The sequence below is a fragment of the Pollicipes pollicipes genome, unplaced genomic scaffold (genome assembly GCF_011947565.3).
Source record: "Pollicipes pollicipes isolate AB1234 unplaced genomic scaffold, Ppol_2.1 Scaffold_4740;HRSCAF=5597_pilon_pilon_pilon, whole genome shotgun sequence".
Taxonomy (NCBI): Eukaryota; Metazoa; Arthropoda; class Thecostraca; order Pollicipedomorpha; family Pollicipedidae; genus Pollicipes; species Pollicipes pollicipes.
Genome location: NW_023596545.1, coordinates 3,556,691 through 3,582,763, shown reverse-complemented (window position 1 = coordinate 3,582,763; position 26,073 = coordinate 3,556,691). Strand labels below are relative to the sequence as shown.

The window sequence follows — 26,073 nt, the reverse complement described above, 5'->3', positions numbered from 1 at the left end:
TCTCGTCTCTCATCTCTACCTCAACGTACGCCTCTATAAGCATAATCGAGGTTTTCAAACGATGAAAAGTCGCCATGTTCAGGAAAGTACCGTGATTTGTCTCCATGTTTCCAGACTTGAATGGCGTGTCTCATGCCCACTGTGTCAAAGCTCGTTGGGTAGAAAGACTAGAAGAGTGATACATCTTGTGATGCATGTTGTTTCTGTTGAGAGGCGGATCTAGCCTGGAGTTGTTTTTTTTTGGGGGGGGGGGGCAACTGCTCGTCGCCAGCTGGCTGGTGTGGGATCCAAAGTCCAGCGCATGGTGCCCCTCGCGAATACCTAGTAAGGACACCATTCAAAACCGAAAAAAGCACCGAAATGCTTTTAAATCTTAAACAGAAGTTAAAACAAAACAGTTAAAACAGTTAAAACAGACGGAAAGTAGACGAAACTTTTATGAAGTTCTGGGAATGTTTTTGGGGGCCAAAACATACTCTCAGAGGGTTTGGGGCCATGAGGCACGAGGGTGGGCTCTGTGCCTAGTCTGACCCAAGGCTAACTGAAGGCCCGGCACCGTTTCCGTGGTGAGCACGCCTCGGGCGCAGCGGGTTGGCTCCAACTACGGCTACCCGACGCGGTGAAAGGCCGTCCCTTCTCCCAGCTAGTGACTATCGATCGCTCGGCTCCCCCCCCCCCCCTCTCCCCCTCTCTGGCGCCTCGCCGCAGGGGGAGCTAGATGATTACTGTGGCAGAGGAGGGAATTAGGGAATTTGGAAGCGAACCCCCGCTTTTGCCACAAACAGGTAATAATCATCATGCATAAAACACTCGAACTGGCACAGCAGGGCTCCATTTTGCCCCGCGGAAATTGATTGAAAGCTAACAGCTCTGTCAAAAACCTTCATATCTAAAGAGTTGAAGCGGAATTCGAGGCGAGTCTGAGCAGTTAGTTTGGCAGTATCCCATGTGATACCCAGTGAACTTGTTCGGTCCTAGCAAGCCTTGTCCGACGCTATGGGCGGGTCCATGGTTTGTTCTGACGGACGTGGTCAGCTGGGACAGGGCTGGTCTGACTTGCACTGCAGCATTTTCATTACGTGAGCCAAATTCAGAGGCCATTATGATAAGAGGTCTTCGTTGATTGGATAGTTCCGTCGATTGGGTACAATCCCGCAGCACGTCATTCGTTTTCCGTCTAATGAACCGGTCTGCGGTAATAGGCCTTCATAGCGAAATGAATGGCGGCATTCTAAAAATACACTGCACTGTTTCTGAGGGTGCATCGACACCAAACCAAGTCCATGACGGGAGCATAGCTTCTGTGATCAGCATCGGGGTGCGAGTTGAACACATTCAAGGCACCGATCTTGTACCTGTCGGCGGGCTGCTGCATTGCGTCAAGATATCCGACATGCTGTCAGTTTAAGCTGTGCGCTGTATGGAAGGGTGTTGTTACATATTGTGTACCATGAATGTTGACCTCAAGCGGTTCGTACGTGCGGAAGTGCGTTTGTCTTCTGTCTACATATGGCAAGTTCAAACGGTAGCATCTGTAGGGTTTCACGACTCCGCTCAGGCATACCTGATTTATGTTTGTTGGCTCCTCCCGCAAACACCGCTCCTCTCTCCAACCTTGACTTTAGTTTTTGTGGTGTTAGCAGTTGGCGAATATTCATAATTATAAGTCTATATGGAACTGCTTCTCGCTTATCGTCAACAACACCGCTTTCATGGCAGCTACGATTCAAATTTAGGTAGCCTTTTATTTGAGTCATATTTTATAAATAGCGCTATTACCTGAATTAAATCCATTGTTCTGTTCCAGTTGCTTTATACAGCGGATGTAAAAACGCACTTATCCCATCAACGATGGGAAATATGCTTCGCGCTCTGCTGAGGAGGGAGCACAGCCATGGACGCCCCATTCTGAACACTCGAAGGGTCCCTGCCGACTGCGCAGGTCGCGGAGAAGGCGCCGCCGCCGCCGAACACGCGCGCGGCGGGTCGCTGCTCGACTCGGCTCGGGTCCCCGCTGCGTGGCCGGCTCAGCCCGCCTGCCGAACCGCTCGGGATGTGAGAATCGCGTGCGATGGGGAGACGCGCCTGGTCGTGGGAGCGTGAGACGACCTCCAGCCCCGGCAGCCAGCTGGCCGGCTGGTGACCTGGAGCGGCGCCGAGCCTGGTCGTGGGAGCGTGAGACGACCTCCAGCCCCGGCAGCCAGCTGACCGGCTGGTGACCCGGAGCGGCGCCGAGCCTGGTTGTGGGGGCGTGAGACGACCTCCAGTCCCGGCAGCCAGCTGGCCGGCTGGTGACCCGGAGCGGCGCCCAGCCTGGTCCTGGGAGCGTGAGACGACCTCCAGCTCCGGCAGCCAGCTGGCCGGCTGGTGACCCGGAGCGGCGCCGAGCCTGGTCGTGGGGGCGTGAGACGACCTCCAGTCCCCCCAGCCAGCTGGCCGGCTGGTGACCCGGAGCGGCGCCCAGCCTGGTCGTGGGAGCGTGAGACGACCTCCAGCTCCGGCAGCCAGCTGGCCGGCTGGTGACCTGGAGCGGCGCCGAGCCAGCGACGCCTCACTCCGCGGTCCGCGTGCCTGTGTACGCGAGCGCGGACGGCGCGTATCTGACGGGGCCCTGCTGACCTCGGCTTTGTTGCTGAGGCGCCGTAATGGCAGGCTCGTGACCGGCCGGCCGTCACAGGATCTTGCCGCTAGAGCGGGCGTGGCCAGCGGCCTGAGAAGACGGAAACGGTGGGTCCGTGGGTTTCTGTCAGATAGTGGGTCGGGGAGTTTCCGTTGTCTTGGATGTCACCGTGGCTGGAGCGCTTGGTTCGAGCTTCAGCGTCTGGGAGGGAGTTCCTTGGTGGCGATGGCCCCTTTTGAAGGTGTCTGGTGGGGAGTTCCTTGGTGGTGATGACCCCTTTTGACGACGTCCGGTGGAGAGTTCCTTGGTGGTGGTGGCCCCTTTGAAAGACGTCTGGTGGGGAGTTCCTTGGTGGCGATGGCCTCTTTGGAACACGTCTGGTAGCTACAGATTAAGTGGTAAGGTCGATGCCGTTTCAAAGTGATTTCTCTTTGCATCACCATCAGTTTATGTTAATTTCCACAGAAAGTGGGAGGGCCGCGGGAAGTCCCACAAGGAATGACTGTGCGGGCGTTTTACTGTGTTTTGCTATTCTTCATCCTATAATTTCTCAACTGGTGTGCATGCCAGGGATCAGTGGTCATGACCTTCATGCTCCCGCCCTTACCGACAACGGCGCGCCTGTGCTGCTGATTCAGAGCGACGGACCTTACGTAGGGGTCACGTGCTGGCGCGGTCAGGTATGCGGTCAAAAATGGCGGCATACCTGCAGGATCCGCTCCGCCGTCGCTGCCCGCTGCACCGGCTCGCCGCAGGCAGCACACCGACGCTATACGCTGTTGTACCATCCGTGAGCTCGACGTCCCCGTTCTGCGTGAGCGCTCGCTGCCAGTGGGTCTGGGTGACGTAGCATGCGTGACTGGGCATCAGTGGGGTCTCCTGCGTATTTGCCCTGCGCGACCGGCGCGGGCAACTGCGACGCTGACGGCTTCAGCAGCTCCTGCGTCATAAATAAAACCATACAAAAGGCCGAGCAAAGGCATGTAAGGCTTCTCAATTCTGAGATACTCCACGTGCAGTAGTTGTTTTTGCGACCCTTTGTGCTGGCTAAACTGAGCTGTCCCTAATGCTTCAAATCGTTGTGATCTCGGCCCCGGAGCTCCCAGTTTGCGGGGCCTTCATGCATCACGTGTTGTCTTCAGAAAACGCCGGAATGTCGAATGAGCATTTAATGACGGGTGTATGTGATTTGGAGGTGATTGGAGCACATTGTATCCGCCCATTCCATTCCTGCGCACCCTGTGATTAGTGAAGCCTCATTATCAAGTGATCAAACCGCGGTTTAGTGATGTGAGGGTTACCATTCGTCATAATTCGTTGAAGAACTCGGGAGTCGAGCTCTGTGGTATCTAATGGTCCGCCGTAATATCTGGGATCCCCTGCGGAACAGCACCTCGTCATGGATGTCATGTTACTGCGCTCCCGTCTACTCAGCCGGGGTTCCGCCTTGATTGGCGAGTATCTTGGTCCGGAGGATGCTCGTCATTGTCATCAGTGGGACGTTGTGACGCACGGAGCTGTTGAGGCTAAACGGCGTCGCCTGCCTCTCACACTGGCAGGAAGGGTGGGCACCGCCGGGAATCGAGCCCCGTACCTCTGGATTCCGAGACGTGGAGTCGTTAACGAAGAGTGGCCGTTGGTCGGCCTGCCGTCCTGTCTGGCGAGGGATACATACTGGTCGAGTGGCTAAGCTCTCAGACGTGGCAATGGAATGTTTGGGCTCAGTTTCCGTGCAATAATCTTTTCCTGGCTTCCGACCTCCTCTCCCACATCTGCCAACGATGTGGTTGCGCACATGAACTGGCAAGTGTGGAGAGAAACAAGTTATCTAATGACGTCCGGTGCTTGTGAACGACTTGCGCTTAGCCCAAACCGCCAGCGTGTTCACCAGCGCGGCCGCTGTGCTCCCAGGTCTCCTCAGCAGCGCACTCGGGTAACACCAGCAACCTGCGAACACCGCTGATCGGCGACGCGTCGCACAAGCGGGGTCTCCGCGCGTGTTTAGCGCGCCCGTCGTCGCTGGACACCGCCTGTGTCGCGAGAGCCGTGCGCGATGACGGGCGCCTCGGCGACCGATGGCTGGAGGGCGGCCAGAGCGGCTATTGGGATTCCCTGATCGGTTCCTGCCGCGGGGCGAGTCTGATTGGCCCGATTCCACCTGCGTGAACCATGGCGGTAGTATTGACCAGTTTTTCATTGTTTTTATGGTCATTACCCCATAATCAGGCAGCTTGGACTGGGCGCCTCCCAGCCCCCAGCGCCCCACCGACACGCATGCCCTTACATTAACACCGGCAGTTATCGAAGCGCCTGATTACCCCGCTATCGCCTGAGGAAAGCCCGGGCGCATGCTGCATTCGTAGCCATTCCGTGGAACTCCTCAAGGCTGAGGGATAAACAAACGCTAATGCACGTTATCTTTGTCCACTTCGTCATTCATCGAACTGTCAGCGAGTAAGATCAGTGCCATGCGAGCTATTTTCTATCGTTGGTGGAAATTGAGCGTTCATTGAGGAAGTGTGAGAACTATGTAGTCGAAGTTTTACCAGATGGCCCTCCTGCTTAATGGCGCGGTTCTCTACAGCCACGACCGAGCTTCACGAGCCATATCGCGGGGACAACACGATTATTTACTTACATCTCGCTTGTTTTTGCTCGTTGATGTGCCTACGTATGCCTACCCTGCATTGCAACTGCTAAGATCATTTTGAGCCAAAATGATGTGTTATGACTTCGTACCTAGTGCAAACGTAGCCCTGCCCTGCCAACCTGAGAACCCTGCCAGTGGTGGGTAAATGATTACTGAGGAACATATGCTGACTTACTATTTGTGGCATGGATAGGGATGCACCTACTTATAACATGACGTGGATATACCTATATGTGGAGTCTGCGTGCGTATTATGAATGTTTGGGTCGATAAGTCATGCAAATATGACATTTTTACAAAAGTTTGTGCAAAGTCATATATGTATTTATTTATTTATTTATTTATTTATTTATTTATTTATTTATTTATTATTCATTTATTTATTTAAGAGGCATGAACATGCCTCCTATGTTAGCAAGAAACCTATCGATTTTGTTTGCCGGCGACACGTTAACCAGCAAAGCTCTGACGCCATTACATTCCAGCCTGGCGTTCGCTCGTCGCCCAGTGAGGTCGTTTACGACCAGTGACGTCATCAGGCTACCGTCAGCGGAATGGCCTTTGGTCAGCCAGCGACGGCCGCCTCTGGCAAGGCAGCCAGCATTTATTGATCACGGGCTATGGCCGAACCCGTGCGGTCAGTGTCAGGGCAGTCCGCTTCTGCGCCAAGACGAAAAGAGAGGCTCCTGGCGACGGATGGTCGAATCACAACACGCTTCCGGGTCATCGGACAGACCTAAGACGAAGAAATTAGCAAACACCGTCTTGAGGAAGTGTGTGAATTGGGGCGAATGAATTATTTGGTCAGTATGTGGCGCGCAGAAGGCTACAAGCAGATGAATGGCTGACGTTGGGCTCTGGATCGAACATCCAGAACGCCGTCGTGCTGTGCGAAGCCCTCGTCATCACTACCTGCCTCGGTGTCGTCATAACCACCTGCCTCGGTGACGTCATCATCACCTGGCCTCAGTGTCGCCGTCACTGATCGCCTGGTCACGCCTTCATCACCGTCAGTATCACCGTCGATGCTATCCGCGGTGACACGTCGTATCAGCTCAGAGTTGCTGTCGCTGTCCCGACAGCTGGCGACATTTTTAATCCCTGTATCAGTCGGGGTCATCCCTAGGTCGGTCTGCTCCATTCGGGCCCATCTTCCGTGCCGACCCGGTTTTGACCATGGGTGTGGCCGCCACGACCTGCTTCGGGCGGCAACAGTGGAGCGGCGACGGGGGCGGCGCCGACGGCGGCCCGCTCGGGACGGGCGCCGGCGCTCCATCGATCGCCGAGGTCGCCGCCGCCTCCCCGGAGGGGCGGGTCCGCCCGCCAGTGTCGGCGGATGGGGGGGGGGGGGGCGGCGCCGGCTGGTCGCTGACATTCAGCGCTGGATCGTGGTCCAGCGTGCGGCCCGCACGCACGGGACGCGCGCCGGGCGAGGAGCCGTCACGGAGCGTGACGATGCTGACCTTCCCCCCCCCAAGGCTGGGCGTATGTGCACGCGGACGGCGGCCGTGCTGGGGAACCGGAGCGGTTGTCTCGTCTAACGCGCCAGGAAGCGACCCATTGAGGTGGACTGGCACAACTGAATGACGTCTCAGTCTCGTGTAGGCTTGGGCGAAAAGCGCTCTGACTAGTCTTGTAATGCGGCTTTTGGGAGGTAACCAAACAACTTGGGGTTTGGGGCATGCCGCGATTGCGCTGGCAAATACCTCAGATCATGTGGAATGGTCAAGAGGCGGCCCAGCCCGTTTTTATCATTGGCACTAAACCGGACACCGATTTGTGCGTACCTGGGACTACCGGGCGGTAATGAGTCGCCCGTGTACAAACCGGACACCGGTTTGTGCGTACCTGGGACTGCCGGGCGGTAGCCACCCGTGTATAAACCGGACACCGGTTTGTGCGTACCTGGGACTACCGGGCGGTAATGAGTCGCCCGTGTACGAACCGGACACAGGTTTGTGCGTACCTGGGACTACCGGGCGGTAATGAGTCGCCCGTGTACAAACCGGACACCGGTTTGTGCGTACCTGGGACTACCGGGCGGCAATGAGTCGCCCGTGTACAAACCGGACACCGGTTTGTGCGTACCTGGGACTGCCGGGCGGTAATGAGTCGCCCGTGTACAAACTAACCGGATAATATATATATATATATATATATATATATATATATATATATATAACCCACGGTAGTCATTGTGAGAAGATATGCAAAGGTATCATGCTTTAACGGACGGAAAACTTGTGAAGCCGTTCTAAATGGGCTGAAGAGACAGAGTGCTCATAGTTAGGAACGTAGTGCATAACGCATGAGGAGCAGGGTGTGACCCTTTCCCGGTATATCGCAGCAGTACGTGCTGTAAGAATTTTACTCTGGGGCGTAAGCACAATTTCTCAATACAAAGAGGCATAAGGAAAAGTAAACTAGTACTGAGTTTAGTGCGCCGCTGGCGTGCAATTCCTTGCCTAGCGTGAAATAGCATCGCACATTTCCAATTTTCTCATTGTCTACGTGTCTACCTGACATTTTGAACTGTTAAGATCCAGTCGCAAACCTACTAAAATATGCCAGAACTTTTGTAAGGCGCATACCTCCGGGGGCTTCTATGTGCAAACATCCCTGATTTTACTGCCTGCTGTAATGGCTACCATAATTCAGCCGTTCGTTTTTCGAAAAGGTTGAAAGGCTTGAATGATGACGATGAGCGTTAGTTTGGGTTACGGACCCTTTTACTGCATGATCACGCGGCGCCTCTCTGAATGGCTCTCCCTTTTTCGGTGTCCGTCCTAGCGGCACTGCCGGGATGCCAAACCACCCGATTTAAATTAAATGGCTGGCGTTAATCCGTCCTTACTGAGCGGATGTATGTGCTATTTGTTGGTTCTTATCTAAGTATCTCCATGCACCGCTGTCAGGAGTATACCAGTGCCCCAGTTTTCTCGTAACAAGGTGCCAAGCCCAGCGACATTTTGGAGTGCTCTACTGCTAATTGGCGATCATCCCGCCCGGGACTGGGATATCTCCCTCAGTCCTCTGCCACCGCCCACACCGGCCACCGTGACCCGACGGCTTCCCGCGGCTGTGGCTCCTCGAGCGGCGAGTGGTCCCGACACGGCCGGACCGGACACGGCCCTTCGGCGCTGGCTGCCCCTCCTCGGGCTGCGAACGGTGCCGACACGGGGACCCTGCGGCGCTGGCTGCCCCTCCTCGGGCTGCGAACGGTGCCGACACGGGGAGCCCCCGGGCCCGGTTCGCTGTTCCGGCCCGCCACCCACGCCGGCCGGGCGGCCGCCGGAGTAGGCGCGGCACCGCGGTGTGCCGGCCGTGGCGGGGCTGGTGTGATGGAGAGCAGCTCCCCGCCCCTGGGAAGGCAGCGCTCGCTTGACAGGCTGGATGGATGCCGCTGTGCGTACAAGGAGATGATCAGGTGGTTGGGAGCTCTAGCTAAAGCTAACGAGAACGCGAGACAATGAGGCCTTTCAAGAGATCACACAGAGATGTCACTTCGGAATATTCGGAAAATGTATCCGATCAGTCATTAGATCGATGAGCTCACGAAGCACTGGGAGGTGGGCTGAATTATCAATCTGGCTGTCGGCTGGTACAGAACCCTAAACCGGGCGGGCCTGTATGAAAACGTTGTGCGCCTGAATAAACTGTCACTGTAAGTGCTGATAAGACATTTGCTGTAAGGCCTTATTCATTTTAAATAAATGTGCCATGTACCAGCTTGCAAAAGTACTGCATACGGGTGGCACGCTCTGCTACCAGCACGAGAAAATGTGTGTCAAATCTGTTTGGTCGCGAAGCGTCGTATTACGCTTAATACGTTCATCGTGAGCCTTGCATTTCCGTGCCCGCCGTCTCATATGAATTCAGGCTGCAAAAGCGAAATTCATGCAATGATATTTTTTATAGTGATCTCGGATCACTGGTGTTTTGCTGGATCATGCCCTCGGATCCCTGGCCCCTGAAGACATTCCACTGACGAACAGTGCATCAATCGCACAGCAAAGCTGTTCCGGTGTCAAGCAGTCACACACACACACACACGTTCTTCCGGCACCAAGCAGCCACACACACACACGCTACCGACAGTTCTTTCCGCCCTCCCTCGAATCTGGCTCCTGCCAGGTGCCATCACTTGGTGACTCCACCCGGCTGCGTGTGCTCGCTGCCCGCCCCTCGTGTGGCCCTCGCCCTCCTCCCACCGGCCGCCGCCCTCCGCAGGGGCGCTCTTCCGCAGTGGTGCCGACGTGGGCGTCTGCGGCGCCCGCGGCGCCGCGCCGTGTTTGTGGACGCGCCGCCGCCGCGGAGCACCGCAGCGGATGCCGAGCCACGATCGCGGCGCTCCCATTGTGGCGCGGCGGCGGACGCCGGCCGGATGTGCCGGCCACCGGCGCGGCGCGGACCGGCGCGGCACCTGCGCCGCTCACGTGATTCGTCGCGCTGCGCCCGGCCCAGCGTTCGCGCTCCACCGGGAGGCCGCGTTCGTGGGGAGCGTCCCCCGTACGGCCGTCAAGGTGTCGCCCGGGGGTGCCCTGCCGTGTGATGAGGTGGGCGGGAGGGAGGGGAGGGGGCTGTAATGTGCTCTCTGTGCGGCCGCCGGGGCTCTGGCTCCCTCGACGGCCGGCTGGCTGTGTCGGATTGGGTCGGCTCTTAGTGCGGGGCTGACGGGGCTCATGGCGGGTACATCGAGCACACCGCAAGCGGCCGGCCGACACGGCCGCGCCAGATGGTACCCGTCTCCAATCTGGGTGACTATTGAACGGAGCTGACGACAGTCGATCGGCGAGAGACGAGACTAGCGCCGGACCTGGCTCAGCATCTCGCTAAAGGAGCGGCAGCAAAGTCGGCTTTATTTCCTCTCGCCGAGTTTCAAATGCATCTGGTGCGGGCTAATATTTGAATGCATGGGAAAAGTGAGGGAAATGGACGTATTTTAACAAGTCTGGAAGCTTTCAGGGCTGTTCAGTTTTCCCAGCTCCTCTGGCTTAATTTCAAACGTTGTCAGACGAATTTCTTGTTCTGGCAGCGGCCTGGCAACCCCTGACCGACAAACCCCGATCACTTATCTGACAAAGAGTGTGACCTGAAAAGCACCAAGCATTTCCACCAGTCAGCTGTTTGCAGCTGGTCGGTCGGTGGTGGCGAAGGCTTACTATGCACATGAAATCAATTAGGAGTGAGATCTTGCTGCCTAATCAAAGTTACCGTGTATTTGTTCCGCTGGCTGTTGGCTAAGGTAGCTCTGTGCAACGCAGTCGCACCGATCGCGGCAGCCTCTCCGGGCGTGACATCACAGCCGGCATTCTGACACGGAGCGCCGCTGAGCTCCCCCCGGGCCGGAAACCTGGAACAAGGTGTCGCTACCACCGGTTGGGGTGCAGCTTCTAACGCATATGCATGAGCCGCGTTGAGTCACCGGTGATATCACCGGTGATGGACCGGCCCGCGACCCTTTTGGCGGCCGCGCCGGACCGGAGCGGACCGTCAGCTCCCGCCGCCACGCCCTGCGGCGGCGCGCGGCGTCCCGCTGCCGCATGCGGTCACGTGATGTCCGCCTCCGGTCACGACCGGGGTCACGTGATGTCAGCCGCGGTGCCGGCCCGGTTCTCCGGGCAGGTGCTCCCGCACGCCGGCTGCGGCCGGCGGCGGGAGCGGAAATGGGGTCCGTCGGGCTCCACTGACCGGTGGTTGCATCCCACCAGCGCACGCTTCGCCGCCGCCGGCGATGGCTAGCTTCCGCTCGGTCCCGCCAGGTGTCGCCCCGGGCGCAGGAAGCGACGCCTCCCGCCGGGCGGGCCAGCCGGCGCCCGGGAGCGAGGCGTCCCGCCGACCACGCCCGATGTGGTTCTGAAATCGGGGCAAGATTGGTGGACCTAGCGCGCTCCAATCGGCGAGGCGATGTCGCTGCGCGTTCAAGCAGCTTATGATAACTCACGGCTGGTGCGAAATGAAGCCATTGTTTCCTGGCAGTAGACCACGGGAATGCCTTACAACAAGACGGCACGCTTTCAGGAATTCGAATCGCGTTAGACGGTCCGACAGCGGAAACGCAGCCTCCAAATAAAACCCTGCCCTATGTTGTTGTTTTTTTTTTTTTGGAAAACAATGCGTTCATTAAGGATGGACATTGCTTGAAGGGATCACGAAATGGTTCAGTGGGAGCATAGCATACAGCAATGGTACTTTCATCATGACCGCGTCTTAGTGTGCAGTATCACGGTTTAAGACGAATATCAAGTCATAGCATTCAGCTGTTTTCGATGCACCAAAGTTGACAAGCCACTCTTTGTTGTCATTGTTGCCTTCTGACCATCCTTAAAAAAGTGCTATCTGATTTGTGTTTCACCTTTGCCATGTACCACGATGCTCGCCCCTCATAATAGCGCAGTTGCGTGAACGGCGACAAAATAAGTTTGGTTGCATCGGGGCTGCTTTCCAGCGCCAAGTCTGCTTTAGTTCGTAGGCATTTCAGCCAACTGGAGCGTTGTACGAGCGAATCAAGCTGAGCCCAACTAATAAGACTTTGAAAATAAAATGCGGACTTTTGTAGGAGCGTATACCATATTGTGGTGCGAATTATTATGATACTCTCATATATAGATGATATATATATATATATATATATATATGTATGTATTCAAATGTCATGCATGTTTTATACCGTATTTATATAACATCATAATCACACATCATGGCACTAACCATGCTCGTGTGGGCAGTGAGTGACTGTTGGCTTGCTGATCGCGTGTTAGAACGGATGATGTCGGCGTTATTGATAGCGGCGTTATTTCAAGCCCGCTGCCATCCGCGCAGTGCAGTGACGTGGCCTGCGTTATGTTTCAGTTCCTGAACCTGCTGAAGTCGGACCAGCTGACGTCTGACATCATGCGACTGCAGGAGGGCACCGTGTTCGCGCCCACCAACGAGGCCATGGCCAAGTACCAGGGCGTGCGGAACTACCAGCTCCTCAAGTATCACATGGGTGAGCTGCCGCAGTAGGATCGGCCCGGCTGCCTTTCCAGGTCACCTTTTTCTTCCAACATCTCCTGCAATTGACAAACTTTTGTTTCTCGTTTGCGTTCAGTGATGGTTTTATTACTGGTTACATCATGTCTGTTGCTACACATTCTTGACTTGCATGGGTAATGAGCCAAAATAAGTGTATATTGTAATACTTTTCTCAACGTATATCATTTGTTAAAACGTGACGGTTTTGAGTGCGGGCCGTATAGGATTACATGTATACTGCGTGAGTTAGGGCTTTGAGGTCTGCATGCAATCTACGCACGTCACCTCTCGTAGCGTGTTCCCTCCCTGCAGCGAATGGTGTGAACCCCACATCACCTGTTACGCCGCTGGAACCAGACCGGCAATCCTCTGTTGCGCGGTCGCGGACTCCTGGTAATGCACGAACTGTCGGGCTTCGGCCACCGGTTCGTGTGCTATGTAAGGCCCTGAAGGACAGCCGACTGTGGCTGGCTGCGCTGCACTCGGCCCGCGGCATTTGCCCCCCCCCCCTCCCACCCCACTGCAGCCGCGCAGCACGTGCCTTGCCCGTGTCGACCCCCGTGTAGCCAGGCCTGAGCACTCAGCCGCGTGCACCAGCGGCGGGACGCAGCCAGACCCCTCTGTTTGTCGACCAGGTATCGACCATGCGCCATTAGCTCGGGTAACCGGCTAGCAACCGCCGGGGGAGCGTTAGGGAGCCCGTGACCTTACCGGTCCCGCAGCGATGAGCGGTGTGTGTCGACACCCCGCGACGAACCGGGAACCCCACTCCGGGCCGCAGCAAATGAACGCTCGAGCCGCCCTGGTCAGCAAGAGCGCTGATTGGTGCTCCGAAAAAGTGGCGCCTCCGCGTCGCCGGCGATGTGTATCTGTGACGAAGTCGACGCGGCTGCGTGTTAAGTTAACCCCGCCAAACAGCCGATCCGTTGCGGCGTCAGCAGAACGTCACAGCCACAAGGCCGCCATGCACCACATAGATTACGAGACCAGTTTTGAGAAGTGTAACAGCATAAACAAGCTGGCAAAAAGAGCGTATTTACGTCGCGAGCTCCGTTTCAAGAGCCGCTTAGAGCTAAGAGCTCAGAGCTGTTTTAATTATTTACGCGTAATGACACCACCTGGTGGCACTTGGCTTGACTCATTCAGCGCCACGAAATAACTTCTCCAGCAAATATACTCGCCTTTTAATGTACCCTGCTGCATTGCCGTCAGTGATGGAGAAAATACAAGGTTCCTGTGTCCGTGCGTCTTCAATTTATGATTAAGTAACGGGTACTATGCCAAGTAATCAACTGGCGGCGTGCATACATTTGCATTTTACGGCGTATTTTACGTGGATGCTTTACGTTTCCGTGCATTGTATGTGGGCGCGCATTTCACCTGCTAGCGTATTCACACCGGTTAATTACTGGGGGCATATCAATAGGCATGGTGGTTTGGCAAACCAAACAACATTCATCAAGATCTAAGCCAGCGCATGGTGAACACAGAAACGAAGTTATGGTAAATAAATGTTATGTTTAGAGCTAAGGCATCGAGATCGTGAAGGTACAACACTTAACCGCGCGTGAACGGCAATTGGAATTCCAGATCTCGGTAGTAACTGTATATTATGAATGTTAAGAAGAATTTATAATATATGGTTTATAGTAATATGATACGGCAAACTAAGTTACATATATAGATATAGATAGATGAATATTATATAGATATATAAGATAGATAGATTAGATAGATATATAGATAGATAGAGTAGATATAATATATAGATATAATATAATAATATATGCAATATTTATATATATATATAAAATCCTCCTCTCTCGCTCTCGTACTCCTCGCGCTCTCTGCTCTCTTCTCTCTCTCTCTCTCTCTCTCTCTCTCTCTCTCTCTCTCTCTCTCTCTCCTCTCTCTCCTCTCTCTCTCTCTCTCTCTCTCTCTCTCTCTCTCTCTCTCTCTCTCTCTCTCTCTCTCTCTCTCTCTCTCTCTCTCTCTCTCTCTCTCTCTCTCTCTCTCTCTCTCTCTCTCTCGCTCTCTCTCTCTCTCTCTCTCTCTCTCTCTCTCTCTCTCTCTCTCTCTCTCTCTCTCTCTCTCTCTCTCTCTCTCTCTCTCTCTCTCTCTCTCTCTCTCTCTCTCTCTCTCTCTCTCTCTCTCTCTCTCTCTCTCTCTCTCTCTCTCTCTCTCTCTCTCTCTCTCTCTCTCTCTTACAATAACTTATTGTATTGAGACAAGTGCTGCACACGTAAGTGTTGGTAACTTCTCCAAATGTGAAGGACAAATGAATTGTTGGATTCGATAAGCTTGGGTCTTCCCTCGGCGCCATTGAATGACCACTGTATTTACGTCGTCGATCGCTAACCATGCGTTTTGGCCGACATGTAACCGTGACACTTCCCACCGCCCAGCTATTGAAGCGAACCGCCCAGCTGGTGAAGCCCGCCGTGTTTTGGCCAGCGGTGACCGGCTGTCCGCGTTGGCCGACAGTGAACGTGGCGCAGCCGTCCTCCCAGCTGGTGACCGAGCGCTCGGTGCTGACCCGCCTGAAGGGCAGCCAGGCCGTGTTCGTCACCGTGCAGCCGCGTCGCGGAGACGAGCCTGACATATTTGTCAACAACGCCCGGCTGGTGACCCGTGACCTGAAGGCCACGTCCGAGCAGGACGGGTCAGATCAGGTCGGTCGGGGCGGAGAGATCTGTGGTAGTGGCGCTGCTGGTGCCTTTGACTCAGTGAACCTAGGGACGTGCTGCGAATGTCACCAGCTTATGCCTGGTATCGATGTGTCTTGGGTTATGTGAGCAGCTCAAAAAGCCCTGCTTTACTTCAGTGCTTTGTATCGTAATGAGATGCTAGATTTTGTTCAATTTTTTAACATAGTAACAGGATTCCATTATAATTCACATGCTGGTTGTTGTCGGCGTACACCTAATCTAGATGTCGTGCTTAGAACTTCTATTGACGGGCATTCTATGATTGCAGATTTTGCACATCATTGACGAAGTACTAGAGCCAACTATTCCGAATTCTCGTGACTCAAAGCTGTTTAATCCCAACGCCCTGGAACTGCTGTCAAACTCTGCCAAATACCGGCTGGGGGACGCCTCCATCAAGTGAGTGACCCCGGTGCGCTCCCCTGGGAGTTGTCACGCAATTCTTAACTTTAACGTGACTGAAGCCAGAGGCACTCATTAGACCGATGCGGTTTCGCGTCCTTTTCAACGGAACAGGCAGCTCATTATAGCCGCCATTCAGATCCATCGATCGGTGATAATTTGTCTGGTTGGTGTTGTAGCTGTTACAAAGTGTCCGGACGCTGCCCGGCTTCCGACCCGCTTTTAAGTAGGCAGTCTAACACCGTGTCTGAGTCCCATGAGTTCTTATATGCGCCGTGGTCGCTATTGTGGCTCTGTGAGAATATGCGGGACTTGCCTCCGACGAGGGCGGACGCAGTGGGCGGACACAGTAGATACTCCGATCTGTGGACTGACAACTCACCAAATGTCCGTCAGGATTTAACGGTGTTATGCCAGACACCTGGCTTAGCCCCGGGTTGAGCACTTGGACAGCGAGTGCAGCCAAGCCCCGCTCTGCTCGCTCCCAGCTCTTCACAGCTGGCGATTTAAGGAGAAATGCGACCGAGACATTCAGGCCACGAGTCTGCTGCAGTGAGGTGCCGCCGCTGTTGCAGGAAGTTCTATGAGAAGGTGCAGCAGCTGGAGAAGATAGGCGTGTTCGACACCCAGGGCTTTCACACCTACTTCATTCCCGTGGACGAGGGACTGGACGTGAGTCCTGGCTCGGTCCCGAGTCCGTGTTAGAGCGCATGAGGGACTCGATTCTCACTACTCGCCATTTGCCCACCGACTCTACACATTACCGACACTCCTCATGCTCCGCTATCCGGAAGGTGGACGTTAAAAGCACGCAGTCTTCCGAAGTCCACCACGTTTATGTCATCTTCTGCTCAGAGTGGGGAATCGTCTCGCAATCAGTGCTTTGCTTGGTATATTTTGCGCTCTTCTCTCAACGTACATGAACCCAGAACTCATGTATCCGTGTCGGTACCAAACATTTTTATGATCTACTCTTTTAGCGGCTTATATCCTCACTTTTCCGGTTTCATGTGATTGTTCTTGTGCTCTGTCTCTTACAACTACACGTTAATACTTATTTTGCTGCTCTGTTTTCTACGACTACGAACTATGGTCATATGTTCATGCTGAAACCAACAAATCCCTGTTATTTGCTGTCTTGACAATGCATCTTCTCACCTTTGCACGCTCGTCCACCCTTACTCTTTTGCTCTCCCTTCATCGCAATAAATATCAATTTAACACGTTCAATCTGACCGTTGGTCCGACCATTTTTACGTTCTTTGCATGACGATGAACCCCAATTACCTTACTCCACTCACATCTGCCGAGGTTTTTTTATGTTCTTTGCATGACGATGAACCCCAATTACCTTACTCCACTCACATCTGCTGAGGTTTTTTATGTTCTTTGCATGACGATGAACCCCAATTACCTTACTCCACTCACATCTGCCGAGGTTTTTTATGTTCTTTGCATGACGATGAACCCCAATTACCTTACTCCACTCACATCTGCTGAGGTTTTTTATGTTCTTTGCATGACGATGAACCCCAATTACCTTACTCCACTCACATCTGCCGAGGTTTTTTCGGGGGTTTGGAGTCAAAAAGGTTTTTTTCAACGAGGACTGTGTGATGGTTTCGGCGTGCCTGATCGTCAGCGTGACCTGGCCAGCCCGAGCCACCCTGACCTGCCCCGCGCTCTCTGTCGCAGGCGGTGCTCGACCAGATAGACCGATCCGTCCTCGATGGCCACGTCATACCGGACAAGGTGCTCTTCACACGCACCATGGGCAACGACAGCTACAAAACGACAGCTTTCGGCGACATGCTCAAGGTCACCGTACAGCTGCGGCGGCTGGCCTACCCCAGCAGGAGCGATGACTCCTTCTGTAAGTGCCGAGTGGTGCACTCGCTCACGTCAAGGATGTGCACGGTTGGGAAATATTTCGTTGCTCTCCGTTTTTGCGTGCATGTAGAACTTCAATTCGTTTCGCTGTCACAATTGTTTATTTGCACCTATTCTTAGCAGGAAATCGTTTGAAGGCAGCTTCAAATAGTGCTTACATAAAATGCCTGGCCAGTAAGTCCCATTGTACTGGGGGTACTGTACAGGGACTGTAGTTGGATTATGGCGATGCTAGTCAACTTTCTTCAGTAAGTTACAAGAGACAAACGCTGCAAAACAGTTTGTCCAATGAAGACAGCGGGAAATAGTAACTTCAGAGGCTACGCAGAAGCTTATATCGTTACGACAAAGGTGGACTCATTTTTCCCGCGCCCACGTCCGTCTTAAGAAAACAGTGATTTGTACTAATTCCGGTCTTTCAGTTGGCAATTATCAAGACATTTCCGGGCGGAACACTTGGACTCACCTGTTTTCTGGTGACAAGTTACGAACGATTACGGGTGATTCGCTGACGGTGGAGTCGCACCACTTTACTAGAATTTGATTGCCCCCTGACCTTTCGGTGTACTTCTGAGTGCCACATTGCTTAAATTGCGTACATTTAGCATGGCTACGTTTCTAATTATCGAATCTTTCACAATATTACGGCGGTTGCGTTCATGCGAGGACTCGCATTTCCTGGAGCCCTCCAGCCCCATTGCACCTTTCCAAAACTGGACCAATGGGCACCGCGCGGCACGAACAAACCGGACCATTGGGCACTGCGCGGCACGAACAGACTGGACCAATGGGCACTGCGCGGCAAGAACAAACGAGAACGCATTATATGCGCGTACAAATTTTGACACGACACATTTGTGTGTTTCAACGATTGCGTTTTATTTACGTCCATATTCGCCTACATGCTGCTCTAATGCTCTGCACAATGAAGCTCCTGCGTGGTATTATCTTCACAAATAGACAAGTCGTCTTCCTAGTTGCCGGATAAACACCAGTGTCACACGGGTTTACTGATGCCGATAATGCATTGGCAGTGTGCGCCTGTCAAGAAGCCGCGCAGAATTCTTGCGTAGCCTCACGGAATAAGCGTGCAGTGATGCGTGGTCTTACGCCGGAGTACACTTTTGTTTTTAGATGCATGCGCACGTTGATCCTGTACCGCCCCTTCTTTTTGACAGTTTTGAAAGCACAGAAGCACGTGCCGGAAGAGAGCCGTCCATTTCAGCTGTGTAAGTGGGGAGATTAATGAATTATTAACGCTTCTAGGATTGAATGGATGAATGAATGACTAATCAACAATTTATGACCACTAGTGCGCTTTGAACATTTCACAAAACAGATGGCGAGCATGTGAAAACATAGGAAACCGACATCGCTATTTGGTATGATAAAACCCTTTGCACGGTTGGCTTTGGCGTTAAGATCCTTGCTAAGTACAAAGTGTTGCTTGATCAGCCAGTCCCCGAATTGCAGAAGAACAGTCAATTGATCGGAACGTTGGTTCAGCCTTTTCACTAAATAACACCGAAGGGCTTTAGTGTGATGCGCTGCTGCAGGAGACGTTCTGGCCGATTTCACCCGTCCAGCTTTGGATAAACTCATGCTTATGCCCAGGAGTTAAGCGGTTCAACACTTTGTTTGGTCGGAAATGATCCGGCTCTGGTTTATTTTGGTAAAATGCGATACATGGGTGATGACCAAGGATTCCAGAAGTCCAACACAAGAGCAAATTGATCCGTTCTATTTGAATCCTTTTTATTTGAAGTATAGCAATGCAGCTCTCATAGGTTGCGCAAATGCATTCATCATGCGCACGAAACTGGACAGATTCTTCAGGCTCCTATGGCCACGATGCGCAGGTTGAACCATATCATTTGGTACCAACGCTGCGCCATACAAATATCACACCATCATGCGTGCGTACCAATTACCAAGAGGGCGTCAGCCTACTAGCTCATCGTTGCAGAGGTTATTTGCCCATTATCTGTCCCCGGCACTGCTTTACTGACACGGCTGAGTGGAATGCATGTACTTACCCCTGCTGGGATTCGCTCTGAGTGTTCTCGCTTGGGATATGGACGCCACGTGATGGTGGTATTAGCGGAGTGCTGATGTGAAGGGCAGGCAGGAGGCACTAAGCAATGGCACACTGCCATGCACGATGTAAAGACGTAATCCAAAAGGCCAAAAGGATTGGATATTATAAGCCAATAGAAGTGTATATTGCAACATATACTATATACGGGATCGCTAAACTGGATATTGCTTGCTTAACCTGGTCTTGTTTTCATCGCTCAAGAAAGATAAGCCCTGTGTATGACGCGCTGACGAAGCTGCAGGGCATCAGCCCTGAAGGCGAGTCCGCGGGCCTGGACCAAGCCGTAGCTGCCCACATTGCTGGCTACCGGGCGTGCCGCTGATCGGTCTGGCCGGCGAGCCGCGGGAGTGGCCGCGGCGTTTGGACTGACTGGTTTGCGCGTCTCAGTCGAGGTGGAGAGCAAAACGCTGGTGGGCGATTCGGTGCACCAGGCCGGCACCGTCCTCGTCAAGGTCATCAAGCCCAACATCGCCGTCAAGAACGGGGTCGTCCACATCATCCAGCGGCCCCTGATGGTCATGGACTCCACCACCTTCCAGTTCATTCAGGTAGCCGGCTCACTTCAAGATACCGTAGATTAGCTAGGACACTGATGATGCTGTCGGCTCAATTTTGCGTGTGCTCTATTTAGTTATTTTAATCCTTTTGAATCACTGATCCAGACGAAACCAACTTCATGCAGTCAGTTTGAAGGGGAAGTGTCTTGTCTAAAAGGTACTGTATTGTCTGCGAATCTGGCCGACTGACGGCGGTCCAAGTCGTCCCGGGTGAAGTACGGCGCGGAACCATTCCGGCCGGGTTTCGACTAGTTCTCCAAAAACTTTTGTTTGAGCTTAGATGGCAATTCAGCCGATTTAGACCGAATTCGTTGCTGCACTTATATGGTGCTCGGAAGCATCTTTTCTCTAAACGACATCAACGGAGGCCAATGGGAAACAGCTCTCTGGAAGCCAGATTGTATGTGTTTTAAGCAACCACATATGCTTTAAACATCTGTGTGGACGTTGTCACTCGAAATCTCCTTGTCTTTGTCCACAGGATGGCTCCAAGGACAGGTTTTTCGAGTTTTTCGACCTGCTGCAGAACCACGCGACCGACTTCCTGCAGACCATGCGGGAGGCGGACGGCGCCACCTTCTTCATCCCCTCCAACGAGGCCTTTTACACTGTCGACAAGAAGCGGTGAGATTAAACAACTGCTTATACATATATCCGACGCCAGTGTGATTGGATTAGTGCACTTTGATACGTAAACGTTATGTCCACATGAACTTTTGTAGCAGGTCAAAAACTTCGGTCCTGGTTTCCTGGAAAATGGCTGCTTGACCATTTGTAAAACACGCGAAATATTTCGTTATGGTTGAGACAGTAGCAAAACATTCATGACTATACAAAATAAAAACATACTGTTTTCATTTGTACCTTTACCCTGTACCCAAGGCCGTGTTAAGTGCGTTGAGTTTATTCAGTGACCAAAATGCGACCCTGTCCACCATGAAATAGGCTGCAAATTGTGGGATGTGTTTTCATCGACCTTTCATAGGGGCCTCGTGACTTTAATTTCAACTTCGCACACATGTACCATGACCGCACAATCCACCGTGGTCAAATCGCGTCAATTGAATCTGAAACATTTTCCCTAGCTATACTGGTCCATGTGTCCAGGTGTTCAGTAACTGTTGCGTATTTTACCTCGCAGGCTGACTGAGGTAAAGCTGTCGCCACAGAAGCTGCGAAAGCTTCTGAGCTTGCATTTAGTGCGACAGAGGGTGACCACAGAAAACATCCGCAAGGCGCCTCGCTCTCAGGTAAGGCTCGAGAGAGTGTCTCGCTCCCTGGTGAGGCTCGAGAGAGTGTGTTCTACTCCTAGGTGAGAATGGAGAGGGTGTCCCGCTCCCAGGTGAGACTGGAGAGGGGTGTCTCGCTCCTAGTTGACAGTCTTAAGGGGAAGTCACGCTCCCAGGTCAGGCAGGTGAAGTCGGTTCGACATTCCCACTTAGTCTGCGTACGCGCTGCTGGTATCGCAAACGTGCAATTCGCGTTGCTGTATTCTTCGATGTAATGTACCATGGCTGTTATCTAAATGTGCTTAAGGCTGTAAGAAACACCAAATTGATTCAGCTGAAGCAGACTTTACAGGCTGTAACATCGTCAGGTGGCTGTTTAAAACACTGCAACGAACCCGATGCATTCGTCTGCAGTTATACGCCACGGCATTGACCTCCAGCACCCTGTTGGAATCTAGATCGGCCTCGGCAGTGGCCCGACTCGCGGTGTAGCAAACCATCCCGCGTCACCGCCACTGTGTACCTGATGAGTGCGTCCGAGTGCGTCTGACGCGCAGGACATGCAGGCTGACGGCGAAGCTGTAGGACCTGACCCGGGGCCGTCCGTTCCAGCTGTACACCGTGCAGTCTGCCGACACGAGCCGGTCGCTCTACATCTCCCTGTCGGGCGTGGAGGGCAGCAACCTGACGATGACGGTGGAGGGCGGCGGCACCAACGCCTCCGTCACCATCGCCGACATCGTGGTGCGCGACGGTGTCGTCCACGTCATCGATAAGCTGCTGGGCGTGCCGTACCGCTCTCTGGGCGACAAACTGGCTGTCGACTCCATGATGAGGTGGGTGACGTCGCGCTGGGACCGCCGGACGACGGGCGGCACTGAGCTGCGCTCGAGGGGCCGTCCTGGGGTCGGATCTTGGCACTGGGACCGCCGGACGACGGGCGGCACCGAGCTGCGCTCGAGGGACCGTCCTGGGGTCGAATCTTGGCGCTGGGACCGCCGGACGACGGGCGGCACTGAGCTGCGCTCGCGGGACCGTTCTGGGGTCGGATCCTGGCGCCATTCGGGCCCCTGTTGGGTGCTCCCGCGACCTGGCTCTGGTCGTTCGAGGTGCAGTGGCTCAGAGACGCATCAGGGGAAGAGGCTGAGCTGCTATACGAGTTTGTGTTGCTTTCGGGAAATGAAGACACCGCCTTTACAGCGGCGCCTGCAGTGGTCAGGATAACCGCCGTTGGCCAACATAACGTACCCCTGTTTGAGACACCTGCGTGCACTGAAGTAACGCCTCTCTCTCCTCTTTCTCCTCTCTCTCTCTCTCCTCTTTCTTCTCTCTCTCTCTCTCTCTCTCTCTCTCTCTCTCTCTCTCTCTCTCTCTCTCTCTCTCTCTCTCTCTCTCTCTCTCTCTCTCTCTCTCTCTCTCTCTCTCTCTCTCTCTCTCTCTCTCTCTCTCTCTCTCTCTCTCTCTCTCTCCTCTCTCTCTCTCTCTCTCTCTCTCTCTCTCTCTCTCTCTCTCTCTCTCTCTCTCTCTCCTCTCTCTCCTCTCTCTCTCTCTCTCTCTCTCTCTCTCTCTCTCTCTCTCTCTCTCTCTCTCTCTCTCTCTCTCTCTCTCTCTCTCTCTCTCTCTCTCTCTCTCTCTCTCTCTCTCTCTCTCTCTCTCTCTCTCTCTCTCTCTCTCTCTCTCTCTCTCTCTCTCTCTCTCTCTCTCTCTCTCTCTCTCTCTCTCTCTCTCTCTCTCTCTCTCTCTCTCTCTCTCTCTCTCTCTCTCTCTCTCTCTCTCTCTCTCTCTCCTTCCCTCTCTCTATCTCGGTAATCCGAGATGTCTCTGTGATGAAGAATTTGGAACGTGCGCCACGACTGAAATGATGCCGCGGTCACGAAACAAGTCAGAGAGAGTCCGGTGCACGCGGTTCTCTGCATTGTCTTGGCTGCCTCTTGTTGCGAAAGGCGCGCCGGCAATTTAAAAAGGCGGAAGTTTACCCTCAGACAGCTGCGGTCATGACCCAGCACGTGTGTTTGTGCTCGCTGGTCAATGACGCAGGTCACGTGGTAAATGATACCGCTGAGAGTGCACCTACCTGTTCGTACAACCAGGCGCGGATACCGCAGCAGGTACGACTCGTGAGTGGGGCCGCCGTATCGACCCAGGGACGCTCTGGGCCTCCAAACGCACGCAACGTCGCGCAGGCACGGAACATGCGATTACTGCGCGACGCTCTCCCAGCCCTATTTTCGTCAACATACGAGTTCCGAAAAGTTGGGAGTGCCATGTCGCCTGACCGTATAGCACCTGACAGCGTTTAAGCTGATAATGTATCACCTGGTCGTGTATCAAATGCCCGTGAGTCACCTGATGGAGCGTCAGCTGGCTATACCGCATAACCATGTATCACTGGGCCGTGTGTTTTCTGACCAGTGGACGTGCGTCACCTGACCTTGCGTCACCTGACTGTGTGTCACCTGGCCAGTGGACGTGTATCACCTGACCGTGTGTCAACTGACCCGTGTGTCACCTGGCCAGTGGACGTGCGTCACCTGACTGTGTCACCTGACCTCGTGTCACCTGACTGTGTGTCACCTGGTCGTGTGTCTGCCACTGCTCTCGCAGCTCGACGAGCGCGCTGGCGGCTCAGGACCGGTTCGGTGACAATGTTCGCCGCATGGACCGCAAGTTCACCATGTTCGTACCGTCCAACCTGGCCTGGGAGAAGCTCAAGCGCCAGCTGCCCACCTCCCACAAGTCACTGTTCAGCGGCAAGGCGTCCTACCAGGTGGGTGGTGCGCTGGACACGCCGGGGTCTAAATCCATGGAGGAGGGACCAGTAGGCTACGAGAGCAGCCAGCTGACCCGACGTGCATGTGTTGGGCGGTGGAGGAGGAGAGGGACCAGCAGACTACGACAGCAGTCAGCTGACGTGCATGTGTTGGGCGGAGGAAGAGGAGAGGGACCAGCAGACTGCGACAACAGCCAGCTGACGTGCATGTGTTGGGTGGAGGAGGAGGAGAGGGACCAGCAGACTGCGACAGCAGCCAGCTGACGTGCATGTGTTGGGCGGAGGAGGAGAGGGACCAGCAGACTGCGACAGCAGCCAGCTGAGGTGCATGTGTTGGGCGGAGGAGGAGGAGAGGGACCAGCAGACCGTGACAGCAGCCAGCTGAATTGACGCGCATGTGTTGGGCGGAGGAGGAGGAGAGGGACCAGCAGACTGCGACAGCAGCCAGCTGAACTGACGTGTATGTGTTGGGCGGAGGAGGAGCAGCGGTGCTACAGGTGTGCTGTATTGTTATACTGCGTGGCATGTACACAACAATGTTTGATTTTTTAATGGTGCATATCTTTATGAAAGTCGTTGATGTTGCAAGTCATCCCATTGTTTAACGATTTTTGGGATGTTGTGATATACAGATGTGGGGGGGGGGGGGGGGTAATCTGGCGCTTTTAACTGATCGGTGCGCTGACCAGCTCATGCCCGTCTGAATTATGTTTTTTTACGTTTCATGTGTAGCTCTCGGTTTTCTTCTTGTTTATGTATGTAGAATCGTAGGGCAGAACCATTTGATTACGGTGATGAACCTTGTAACTTTACCCAAGCACCTCGCCCACCCAATATGAGCGGGTCAAGCCGTCGGGCTCCAGCGGCCTGACAGGGTTAGCGGCCCAGGAGAGCTCAATCCAGCGATTATGGAACGCTGTTCGTTCCCGCTCTCAGTGCTGTCTCCAGAGCCAGCGACTATGGAGCGCTGTCCGTTCTCGCTCTCAGTGCTGTCTCCAGAGCCAGGGACTATGGAGCGCTGTCCGTTCTCGCTCTCAGTGCTGTCTCCAGAGCCAGCGACTATGGAGCGCTGTCCGTTCTCGCTCTCAGTGCTGTCTCCAGAGCCAGCGACTATGGAGCGCTGTCCGTTCTCGCTCTCAGTGCTGTCTTCAGAGTCTGTTTCTGTATCAGCGCGGTCTCCAATCCCCATCTTGATCCTTTTGAGGTCCCTGGACCCTCTCCCGACGCATGTGATCTCTGCCTCGATCTCAGCGCAGCCTCCAGGTCTCGCCCCGATCTCAGAGCTGTCCTCCACCTCTGCCCTGTTATCAGCGCATGACTAGATCAGGTGCAAAACGGTCAGGTGGCCCGCAGACAGGTAACAACGTCCTCCAGTCACCGATACTGTCTCAGTGGTACCTCCGGCCCTGACCTGTCTCGACCTGACCTGTCCTGACCTGTGTCTGGGACCTGTCTCAGCCCCGTAGTCGCCTGCGCTCCCTGCCGCCGTCCCTGGTTGCGGCCTCGGCGCTCTCTCCTGTTCATGCCCCTGTCCCAGCTCGCCGGCTCACCGTCCGCACGTCCACAGGCCACCAACATCCTGGAGCGTCATCTGGTGATTGGCCATGCTTACAACATGGAGGAGCTGGTACGTCTGTCGCTGCAGGAGGGCGGCGTCAAGACCTTCAAGACCCTCTTCCACGTGGAGAACGTGCCTGGCACGTCAGGTGCGTGCAAGGCCGTCACAGAGCGGAAAAGTTAACGTTAAAGAGTAAAGGGTAAACTTATACAGACATTTCTAGTCCTTTTTTCTCGCTCGACCGTCAATTGTTTACAATTATTCCCAACAAATAGCGTGCAATGAGAAGTAGATGCTTCGATGCTCCCGCGTCGGTCAGTGTGGAAACAGTGCTTAACATACCATAGCCCGTCTTGAACCGGTGTGAGCATCATTCCTACGACGCAGCAGATATCAACCGGCGCTCTTCTTTAACAGCGCTCGGTGCTCCAATGAATGGTAAAGCTGATGGCGCTGCCTTAGCGGTGCCCGCCGATTAAGCGGCATTTTATCAGATCCCCTGTAGCGGCTGTGCATCCGCGGTCTCTGGCTGCTGTGCGATTTGTTGGCTTTTTTCAGTTTATGTGGAGATTCG

At 54.0% G+C, this 26,073-nt stretch overlaps 1 protein-coding gene across 3 annotated transcripts in view; it reads left to right on the top strand.

Moving 5' to 3' along the window:
* The window catches only part of LOC119098674 (fasciclin-1), a 38,829-nt gene that overhangs the window by 9,631 nt on the left and 3,125 nt on the right, over positions 1–26,073 (top strand). The window contains exons 2-14 of one of the 3 annotated variants that reach the window (XM_037221658.1): positions 12,123–12,261; positions 14,772–14,959; positions 15,264–15,394; positions 15,973–16,069; positions 17,093–17,270; positions 18,466–18,516; positions 19,773–19,933; positions 20,424–20,566; positions 21,084–21,192; positions 21,784–22,007; positions 23,776–23,938; positions 25,509–25,647; positions 25,917–25,937. In XM_037221658.1, the coding sequence (XP_037077553.1) occupies positions 12,123–12,261; positions 14,772–14,959; positions 15,264–15,394; positions 15,973–16,069; positions 17,093–17,270; positions 18,466–18,516; positions 19,773–19,933; positions 20,424–20,566; positions 21,084–21,192; positions 21,784–22,007; positions 23,776–23,938; positions 25,509–25,647; positions 25,917–25,937 (1,744 nt within the window). The remainder of the gene's footprint in view (positions 1–12,122; positions 12,262–14,771; positions 14,960–15,263; positions 15,395–15,972; positions 16,070–17,092; positions 17,271–18,465; positions 18,517–19,772; positions 19,934–20,423; positions 20,567–21,083; positions 21,193–21,783; positions 22,008–23,775; positions 23,939–25,508; positions 25,648–25,916; positions 25,938–26,073) is intronic. The other 2 variants (XM_037221661.1, XM_037221659.1) reach the window with 2 other exon arrangements.